At 44.7% G+C, this 11,007-nt stretch overlaps 1 protein-coding gene across 3 annotated transcripts in view; it reads left to right on the top strand.

Moving 5' to 3' along the window:
* Nucleotides 1-487: 487 nt before the first annotated feature.
* LOC308149235 (uncharacterized protein) overlaps nt 488-11,007 on the top strand; it is a 14,281-nt gene continuing 3,761 nt past the window's right edge. For 2 of the 3 annotated variants that reach the window (XR_013937229.1, XM_080520917.1), the window contains exons 1-7: nt 489-1,168; nt 1,416-1,648; nt 3,648-3,769; nt 4,005-4,122; nt 4,358-5,606; nt 7,004-10,223; nt 10,922-11,007. The exon at nt 10,922-11,007 is cut by the window's right edge and continues 62 nt beyond it. Coding sequence is in view for 2 of the 3 variants with exons in the window: in XM_080520917.1 (XP_080377043.1) it covers nt 1,166-1,168; nt 1,416-1,648; nt 3,648-3,769; nt 4,005-4,122; nt 4,358-5,606; nt 7,004-10,223; nt 10,922-11,007 (5,031 nt within the window). In the remaining variant the exon portion in view is untranslated. Of the gene's footprint in view, nt 1,169-1,415; nt 1,649-3,647; nt 3,770-4,004; nt 4,123-4,357; nt 5,607-7,003; nt 10,224-10,921 lie in introns of all 3 variants that reach the window. The other variant, XM_080520918.1, reaches the window with a different exon arrangement.

The raw sequence follows: 11,007 nt of genomic DNA, 5'->3' as shown, positions 1-11,007 counted from the left end.
AATCAGGCCAATATCAGCCAAAGCCGGTTCAAAGACAAGTTTGAGGATTTGCAGTTTGTTTACCATGAAGGAGGCGAAACCAAGGTGGAAAAAAAAATTGAAGAGTCGTTAAGGTTGTTTTGACATGTCGGCCAAAATGGTCACAGCTTGTAAACACTGAGTGAGTATTTGTATACAGTAACTCAAACACTTTATTACCAGTGCAGAACATATGGTAAAATAGTGAATAAAGGTGTAATATGAGGCTGATCGCTGTGCGCGTGTGTGTGTGTGTGTGTGTGTGTGTGTGTGTGTGTGTGTGTGCGTGCGTGCGTGCGTGCGTGCGTGCGTGCGTGCGTGTGTGAGAAGATAAGAGCCCAGCTAGTTGGCAGTCAGTAGGATCAGCCTATATAAGGCTGTTCTATTCCTATTGCTTTTCCTCTTGAGACCCAATGCAATTGTGAGCAACTGTACAATGAATCCCAGAACACTGAGTCGGCTTCACCCTCTTATCATCAATATCATAAACATGAAGACCTAACTAAAGAAGAAATCTAAATGAATAGAAACACCACTTTGTGATGTTCTTGTACGTGAGGTTCTGTATCAACAAGTCACATTTTGATGACGTTAAAAAAAAAAAGAAACTTGAAATGGGACTTGAAGCCAAACGCATCATCGACGTGATTGACAAGCTCAGATGATTCTTCACTTCATTCTGTAAACCTAAAATGTCTGATATCTGCAGCAGAGGGCACGACCACACAAGTGATCCCTCTCTCTTCTCTGCAACACAATCCTCTGGTAACGGAATAGAAAAGAAACCCTGGACACTACTTTTTTTTTTAATCCTCTCCCTCTATTCGGGGAACTACCAAATCAGGGCGACCTTGTGTTGGACATGGGATAAAGGAGGGATTGTTTCACTGGAAAAGATAGCTTTTATCGCTCTCCGGTTCTTCACATGTTTTGGCTAAATTGTGGTTCCATGTTGTTTGGCAGATTGTTTTTGGTGTTATAAAATGATCCAAAGGCAAGTTTCGGGAAGTGTGATGTGCTCTTGTGCCTATTTGCAGGCCGACTATAAATAGTGCAGGACCTACGCATGCTCATGTTTGATTGGAAATCGCAGTGCTCCAAGTCAGTGCTGTGGGGGATCTGTCAAAGGAGGGAATGAACGTCCTGGATGGTGAGTGAACTCCAACTCTGGAAAGTGTTTTAAAAGTGCTATTGTTGAGGTGCATACAGAACTGTTTTTATTACATCTAGAGAGACCATCCATTCTGATGTGTGTCTATGTGAGACATTAGAAAAGTCAAACTAGCCACAACTCTTCGAATCGTATCTTTAAAATGAGCGTTGTCTTGTTGTTGTTGTTATTATTTCCTAAAAAATGTGACAAAATGTAATGTCTGTGACTCTTTTTCGTCCCTCAGTTCAGTTTTCATTTTTGTCAAGAAAGTCCATCAGAGAGTGACGACAAGACTTCTGCTTCTTTTTGTCTTGGAGAGCTTTTCAACAAATCCTCTTTCTGGTGGAAAATGGATTCAAGAAGGACGGCGTCGCGCTCCTCTCTCGGCAATGGGAGAACCACCAATGGGACTAACGGCAATGGGAACGACCGGCCCGGCGGCTGCAGCTACCTCTCCAACGTGAGGCCAGAAACCAGGTGCAGTTCCTCCTCTCTCACCTTCTGTTAGCAGCATCTCAAAAAACATTTTCTTAACCTGTTCTGAATGCGTGTCGCTGGTATGTTTTCGTTGTTTGGTGCCAAGGTCACCAGAGTTTAAAGTTACTCTGTCATAAAAATTCTTGTGCTTCCCATTCTACACAGAGAATAAACTAATACATGAAAGAAACACCATTAACACTCATTTCTACTCATTTCCAACATCCAGTTAGATAAAGAGATCACTAAAGTCGATTACAAACCATTTGTAGCGATCGAACTCTGTTTATGTTTCACAAACTGCCGTCATCTTCAGAAACCTGCTGAAAGGGTTTCTGGGATATCAAAGATGGCATCGCGGCAGCGAAAATATCAACGTTTGACCATGAATGCAAGCACGGCCTGAAATGTTGTGAAACTGACCGTGAAGCGGTTTTTCCAGTGCGAATCGAGATCTCGTCAGAGCGAGTGAACAAACGGGATCTTGACCTCAGGAATATCCGCGGCGCAAAGACGTCAACAAACCCGGGAATGTTCCGCAATGTATAAATGATGGAAATACGTGTTTTTATGAGTGTAATGAGGAATTTCCTTCAGAAAGGTTTTGAAAACTCATTGGGGATTTATATTAACTAAAGCTGGGATCTGAATATTTCGTTCTTCCCGGGTTGATTCTGGCAGAGGAACTTTAAATAAACTACTGATTAGGAGGGGAATCTCAGTTATGCATCATGGCCCCCGTTTCATACTGAGCTTAAACGACAGCTTCTGCATGGAAAGATTTGTTTGTGGAACAAGTGGCGTTGTCCTTCAGGTCCAGAGATGTGTGCAGACATACATGGATCTTGTTGAGTTCACAGGAACGGATTTCCGTAAAGTTACACAGAGGAAATCCATTACCAGTGAGTTTCCCATTGTTGTCAAGAGGAATTTGAAGTTAAGAGTCGTTGTGTTATTTGTTAATGTTTAACAGGGCAAGACACGGCTAATATGGATTATAACCAAACATTCAAGAGATGCATATTGTTCCAAGCGTTAATAAAGCCAATTATTATCTTCATAGACCATTAAACTAAATAATTGACACCAAATATAATTTCTTTCAATTTATATATAAATTACAGATATTTTTACATCATTAACTTTGGATTGGCTTTGAATTCTATGAGCATGAGAAGCACTATCAAGTCTATCTGCAATAGGTCATAAATAATGTGAACAATATTTGAAAAATGTGACTGTTTTTAGCTCTGGTGTCCTGATGTGTTTGCTTAATCATTAGTATAAGTAAAGGGAGCGTGACAGAATCGTTAAATTGTGCACTGACCCAACATTCAAATGGACGTTAACACCAGACATGGATCAGCTACACATATACAGTGAGCATCGTGCTCTTAAAGTCTGCATGGAAAACTTAACATTTAATATCACACCCCCTGAGAGGCTCCCTATGCATTTCCACGTGCTATAATGGCTCAATATTCTTGAGCCATTGTACATTTAATTTCTGTAATTAGTGTCATACGAACAATGAGACCTTTCAAAGGAAGAGCGCTTGTTCACGCTGAACTTCAGAATGAACGGTTCGAAAAAATATTACATTTTGTCTTGGAAAGTGGGCTGTGAGACAGGAATGTGTGATTTTCCTTTAGTTTCCACGAATTGGACTCAACATCCAATATTATCATTTGTTTTTATGAAGCAGTGGCTGATATTACATCACGGCTGTTTTTTTTGTTCAAGACAATATTCTACTCATACGTCATAAAATCTCATCATGAGTAGACGTGGATCTTGAAGCTTTATAACTTTATCTCACCATTACTTTGTCTATGATTAAAAACATCACTGCTCCTGCCAATTGTTTTTGTTATTAAGTCTGAAAATTACTACATAGTTAATCCTGTGCAGTATTTTAGTGTGGAAACTAGTAAATAATCAAGTGTGTCTGGTATAATTGGGCATTGTGGCTGATCAGGTGAGCCTTGTTTTTCCACAGGAGCACGCTCTGCAGTGTGATTGCACAATTAACTGAAGAGACGCAACCCTCGTTCGAAACTACCCTGAAGTCAAAAGCTGTGTCGGAAAATTGCTCCGTGAAGTTCTCCTGTGTGGTGACAGGTAAACACTGCGTCACAGCCATGCCTGGAGAGACACACCGCCAGGACTTTGTTAAAACAATACTGACGCATCTAGAAATTTACCAGACAAAAAGTAATTTTTATATCCACATGTCTTAGATTTATTCAACGTAAAGTAAAACATCTCAAGACGTTTTCATTTTTTAGAGGGAAAAAAAAAACCCCCAGCATCTGATGAATATTGGAATGTTTCATAACCTTGCTTCTCTTTCCAGGACACCCAGCCCCTCAAGTAACGTGGTACAAAGACGACATGCAGTTGGACAGATACTGTGGATTACCTAAATATGAAATATTCCGCAACGGACAAAATCATTCCCTGCATATTTACAAGTAGGTACATATGGAATCCCTTTTACAAAGTTTGACTGCATTAGTTTTAAACTGACCCAATACAAAATATTCAAGAGTAAACTGATTAGAAACTGTTTGGTAATGTCTTTTATATATATCGGGCTTGAAATAAAAAAAAACCCTCTTTTAAAAAAGATAACTTCCTTGATCAGTTGTGCCTTGTGTTTTGTTTTCTGGTGGACAGTTGCGTGATTGACTGTTATCTACTCTGCAGTTGCACTGTGGACGATGCTGCTATATATCAGGCCTCAGCCATCAACTGTAAAGGGATCGTGTCTTGCTCGGGGGTTCTGGAGGTGGGCGACATGAACGAGTTCAAAATCCACCAGCGTTACTTTGCCAAGCTCAAACAGAAGGCCGAGCACAAGCGCAAGGAGGCGGAGGGGAAGGAGAACCAGGAGCCGCTACGAACCATCAGCCCAGACCGCAGCCAGAGGAAACGCCGCTCCACTTCGGAGGCCTTCCTCAGCACGCCGAGCTCCCTGGAGGACGAGGACGGCGGGGAGAGTCGTCAGGATTCAGCTGCAGAAACTGAGAGCAGATTGCAGGAGGCTGCTGGAGAGGAGGTCCAGCAGGAGCCAGTCCCAGTCACTAACGGAGTCGCGTCTGCTTTGACTAATGGACAGGCCATCGAGGATGGTGCCGGCGAGAGTGCAACACATGACTCCACTCAGAAGATTCCCACCATACACCAAGCCAAGAGTTCATTTGTCAAGAAGAAGATTAAGATTTCGAGCAACGCAAAGTTTGCAAGAGGGGATAAGAGTAAAGAGAGGGTGTCTACTGACAAAAGGAGCAAAGATGAAGCTTCGGCCTCAGTAGCGTCGCCCTGCACGGAGACTGGGCAGCCTAAATGGAGTCCGGAAGAGGCCATGGAAGTACAGAACAATGTTTATTCCACTGTTGTGAATTCAGACTCAAAAGCCCTGACAAAAGAACACCAGAAGCCCTCAACACAGGAGAAAACCTTTTCTCGAAGGTCTTTAAAGGGTGAGAGTACAAGTCCTGGAGCGACTGTGTCTTTAAAGAAAGAGCGCAGACTTTCTGCCTCGGTGTCTCCAGCTTCTGTCAGGTCTACAAGACACGCCGTACCAGGAGCTGAAGAGAAACAGGCCGCCGCACCTGAGAAGAAATCTGGACGTAAAGAGGCAAAAGATAGTTTTGAAACGCAAAGCCCCATTCGCAGGATCGCCTCCAAACAACCACAGCCGGGGGCCTCGTCCCCACTGGTCAGCACAGTAAAGAAGCACATTCATGCAAAAGAGCAGGTCACCGTCCCCGGTGTGGACGTGAAGTTAAAAGCCTCTTCTGGTGGACCTGCAGCACACAGAGACAGTGAGTCAGTGGACAAGTCCCATGACAGCAGGGCCACATTGCCTCAGCGTTCAAACACACCGTCTGCAAAGCAAACGACCCCCCACCAAAAAAAGGCGCCTGTCTCTAGGCCAGCACCGCCAGGCGAGGTGAGTGAGCCTTCCCACATGAGCTCATGGGTGCTTTGTGCTGCCAAGACAGGCCCCATCAGTAACACAAGCATGCTGGAGCTATTTATAGCCGTTTACAAGCATGCCCCACTGGGTGACAAGAATTAAATGACGCACATGTTGACAGTTGCAACAGGTATATAGACGTAGTGCATTTGATATCGTAAGGTTGAAGGTCTCAAGATGAAATCAGGAACTCGACTCGGTATTAATATGACATGAGCTAAGCAGAATACTGCAAATTGAGGGTTTGGGAACTCCGCTTGATTTACTGCAGTGTTTGAACAGACAATCGATACCAATACAACTTCCTCCAGTTCCTCGTCTCAAGGGAACGCTTTAATCTTGTCCAGAAACCCCTCCTGCTGATTTATTAGGTACGTACAAAAGATTAGGAAGAAACTAAAGAAATATAAAATCTACATTTTCTTCCAATAGAAGGAGATCATTGTTACTGTGATTCCGACAACATCCCCAATTAAACTGTCAGCCTTTCTACACTGGTTATGCAATTCCCACAGCCAGGGCTCCATAGTTAAACACTGACGGCACGAAGAGCCAAGACGGAAACACTGCATGGCTTGAGCACCACTTAAAATTATTTGCATTCCTTTCTGGCTACCCATACATGTAAAATAGCAATCCTCCTCCTCGACAGGCTTCCCTGTGCAGGGCTTTGTGGATAAACGGGAAGAAATGAACATGAATGTGTTTTACTGATGTGTGATTCCAAAAGGAGGATATTTCAAAACGAGCTCTGTGGTTATATTTTGATGCACATCATAAGATTCAAGGGTGACACTTGAACTATATTGTGATATATAATATATCTTTCATGGTGCAATGATAAGTGACATAGAGAGGCACGGTACTTTAATAGAGCTCAACCGCAGACTTTGAGGGGAAGTAACACTCATCAGATATACTTGTATGGTGCAGCTCGTAAGAGGCGCGGTGCAAAATATTTCATTATATAAAAATACTTGCTTTTTATATTGGTGTTCCATTTGAACACATTATTTGAGTAATTCCGGGCTACCAAACCTACCTGCTGAATTTTCAATCAAATTTTTCCTCAATTTGCTCCCAGTAATGAAATATAATAACACATTTGGTGATGCATCTCATAAGCTTGATCATTTGTGCTCATCTGGATTTGACGACACGACAATGAGGCAGATTAATTCCTTCAACCTTTCCTTTGGGGCATAAATGATTTTTTTTCCTCAAAGTTTTTTCCATTTCTTTCTCTGCTTGTTGCTGGTTACGCTGTTGCTGTTTTTCAAATTGCATGTGTTTATCCATGTCCAGCATAGCTAGGGATAAAGGAATAAGTATTTACAGCATGGAAACCTCTGCTTGTATTATGTCCCAAGGTTATGCAGGCCCATGCAAAGATGAGCAGGAATGATGCACGTGTCAGCCTTGAGATACCAACCGACCGGCACATGATGGCCTCCAGAGAACTACAAGAGACCCCAACAGAGAAGAGAATCCACAGACGTGACACCAACACCTCCTCTTTGCACAGTAGCCTTCAAGATACCAGTGATAAGAAGAAAGTGGACATGTTGGTTAAAGCCAGGGACTCAAAGGAAAGACACACAGGCCTTCTGACACGGCTACCAAAGCCAACCCCTCAGAGTCCTATTGGTGGCGCTGGAAACACCCAGGAGTGTGATGTTTTGCCCAAAGTCCGGCAAAGCCAAGTTGATACGGCGATAAAATCTGACAAAGGGCCAGAAATACGTGATAGTGAGAAGGTAGAAGATAAGGGGGTAGGTAAGTTATTTGCACAAGCTGACAGTGTGGCTCCAAATGAAAAAGTAATTGAGATGGAGGTGGAACCCGTCAAAGTTCATGTGGCTGAACACACAAGAGCAAAGAGGACCAAAGACGAGGGTGAGGGAGGGGGTGATCTACTCCGTGTGGATGAGAGAAGCAAGAAAGAAACTGACAAGAATGAACTTCCACCCGAGGCGGTGGAGAAAACCAATCCACAGATTGAGACCCCCAAGTCAGATGCAGTTGAAACACCTCATCTCCAACCAAAACCTCCAGGAGGCGCCGACTCCCTGGATCACGTCAACGACTTTCAAGAAGTTCCACAGCCTGCAACTAGAGTTATTTCTGTCGCTGAATTGTTGAGATCACAAATAAAGGCACTTGAGTCCTCATTGTTGAATTCAGAGTCCGTCAAACCAGCAAACTGCAACCTGGAACCGGATCCCTCTGCCACGGCCGCAGAGCCACGTCAGGATCTGAGAGACGCCGAGAGAAAGAGCAGGTTGGAAGTGAAAAAGCCAAGGCCAGACAGGAAACCTGAGAAAAGCCTTGATGATCCACCTCCCACTACCATAAAGGCAACGCTTATGGAAGTTTATAATCAGTTAAATAAAGTTGATCAAGATCAAAATGAAACTCCATCATGTGTTCGGGTTTTGCAAGAACCGATGGTGGTCCCACTTATCTCTGTTGTCGACTCAGGCCTCACTGCAGGCACAACAGGATCATATACACAAGCCAAACAATATAATGATGACATCATGGATATTGGCCAAGAAACTGAAGCACTTTTGATTCTTCCTAAAGACTCTTCGGTCAAACAAAGCTCACCCCTGTTGTTATCGAAGGAAGACAAACTGAACACATCTCAAATTATTTCAAATCAACCTGAAACCGTCAGTCACAAATCTGCATCTCCCATCACAGTTACACAAACACAGACTGGCATTCAGGAGTCAAATGTTGTTTCAGGTCATCCTGAAGAACAGCTCATTCCAGGCAAAGGTATTGAATCGATAGAAAATAATACAGAAGGACAAAAACTCAACAGCAAACCTGAAGAAATGCTTACAGAAATTAATCTGACGTCAAATTCCGATCAGAACAAAGTGGAAGAACGTCCTGTTGTCTCAGGCTTTGTGCAGAATGCTCTGATGCTTCCTACTGAAAGTGACTTTAGTGCTGGAAAACAAGAGAATAACCACGTCGTTCAGCTGGACAGTGAACAAGTAAAGTCTGACTCATTAACAAACCAAACGCCAGAGCCCAGTCCGTTGTTAAAGAGGAGAAACTGTGCTTCCCCGATTCCCTCTGCTACTCCTCAAGAGCTAGCCTCGGGGGCACGACGGAAAATCTTAACACCCAAGGTCAAACCTGAGGAGCTCCTCGAGGCTGCAAACCAGGGTGATAACCAAATACTGAGAAAGGAAGCATCACCACAGAGCAGCAAGATCTCCACAAGCCCTGCTGTGACCTCTGCTGTAACCTCTGCTGCAACCTCTCCTGTGACCTCTGCTGTGACCTCTGCTGCAACCTCTCATGTGACCTCTGCTGTAACCTCTGCTGCAACCTCTCCTGTGACCTCTGCTGTAACCTCTCCTGTGACCTCTCCTATGACCTCTGCTGCAACCTCTCCTGTGACCTCTGCTGTGACCTCTGCTGCAACCTCTCCTGTGACCTCTGCTGTGACCTCTGCTGCAACCTCTGCTGTGACCTCTGCTGCAACCTCTCCTGTGACCTCTGCTGCAACCTCTCCTGTGACCTCTGCTGTAACCTCTGCTGCAACCTCTCCTGTGACCTCTCCTATGACCTCTGCTGTGACCTCTGCTGCAACCTCTCCTGTGACCTCTCCTATGACCTCTGCTGTGACCTCTGCTGTATCCTCTACTGCAACCTCTCCTGTAACCTCTCCTGTGACCTCTACTGTATCTTCTACTGCAACCTCTCCTGTAACCTCTGCTGTGACCTCTACTGCAACCTCTGCTACAACCTCTCCTGTGACCTCTACTGCGTCCTCTGCTGCAACCTCTCCTGTGACCTCTACTGCAACCTCTGCTACAACCTCTCCTGTGACCTCTACTGCAACCTCTCCTGTGACTTCCACTGGAACCTCTGTTGTAACCTCTCCTGTGACCTCTACTGCAACCTCTGCTACAACCTCTCCTGTGACCTCTACTGCGTCCTCTGCTGCAACCTCTCCTGTGACCTCTACTGCAACCTCTGCTGCAACCTCTCCTGTGACCTCTACTGCAACCTCTCCTGTGACTTCCACTGGAACCTCTGTTGTAACCTCTCCTGTGACCTCTGCTGTGACCTCTCCTGTGACCTCTCCTGTAACCTCTGCTGTATCCTCTACTGCGACTTCTGCTGCCTCTCCTGTAACCTCTCCTGTATCCTCTACTGTGACTTCTGCTGCCTCTCCTGTAACCTCTCCTGCGACTTCCGCTGGGACCTCTGCTGCAACCTCTGCTGTGACCTCTGCTGTGACCTCTGCTACAACCTCTGCTGCAACCTCTCCTGTAACCTCTACTGCGACTTCCGCTGGGACCTCTGCTGCAACCTCTGCTGTGACCTCTGCTGTGACCTCTCCTGTGACCTCTGCTGCGACCTCTGCTGTGTCTCCAAGCCTGTCCCGGGGGTCACCTCTACTTCAGCCTGCTACTGGAGAGCAAAGCTCTCATGTGGAGAGACGCTCTCCTCTCGTGAGAAGGAAGACGACACCCGAAGCTCAGACTCCGAGTCCCTCGCAGCCTGACGAGGGTCAGACGGAGCGGAAACCTGCAGAAAAGGACAAACACAACCCATTCAAAGGTAATGAATATCAGTAAATGTTGCTTCCAGCAGCTCTCCTTCAGTCCAGAACATGAGATGCAAAATAAATGTTTTCCTGCTGAAGTACACCCCCTGCTGGTAGTCCCTGCTATTCTAATGAGCTGAAAGAAATAATTGACAACCTTCATACAAATATAAGTCAAACCAAACCAAGATGCTTAGAGTGGGAACTGAACATTTTATTTTCCGTCAGGAAATCAGAGAATTTTACATGAGGGTTGTTTAACATCACTCCAGAGAGCTGACATGCAGTCGTACACAGTCGACGAGTTTCACATTAGCAGAGCAGCTGAGGGAAGGCGTGCAGGTGTTTCAAATGCTGAGCCTTCTGGCTGAAGCAATCACACTGATTGCTCATTACTGTTTGTGGTTACAATAGCAATTTTCACCATCTCATTTCAGAGTGGTGACAGTGCAGTCAGGGGGAAATGGATTGTGAAACATTGACCCCGGCAATGGAGACAACTTTTCCCTCAAGCTCCCAAAATATAAAATGCATACTAATGAGTCTGAATGTTAGTACTTGTAATTATGTTTCATATGTAGATTCATGGAAACAATATCGTTTCCAGACAGTTGTTCTTTATTTCAAACACAACTTGAAATTTCCAGGTAAACGTCACAGATGATGAAACATCAGGCCTCATGCTGTCTATGTTGTCTCTCTTCCTCTTCAGCTCCTCAGGTTATACGTAAGATCCGCGGTGAGAACTTTGCCGATTCCTCCGGACATTTGAAGCTGTGGTGCCAGTTCTTCAATGTT

This window comes from Blennius ocellaris (assembly GCF_963422515.1).
Source record: "Blennius ocellaris genome assembly, chromosome: 1".
Classification (NCBI taxonomy): Eukaryota; Metazoa; Chordata; class Actinopteri; order Blenniiformes; family Blenniidae; genus Blennius; species Blennius ocellaris.
Note: the sequence above shows the minus strand (reverse complement) of the source record. Positions and strands in the feature narration are given on the sequence as shown.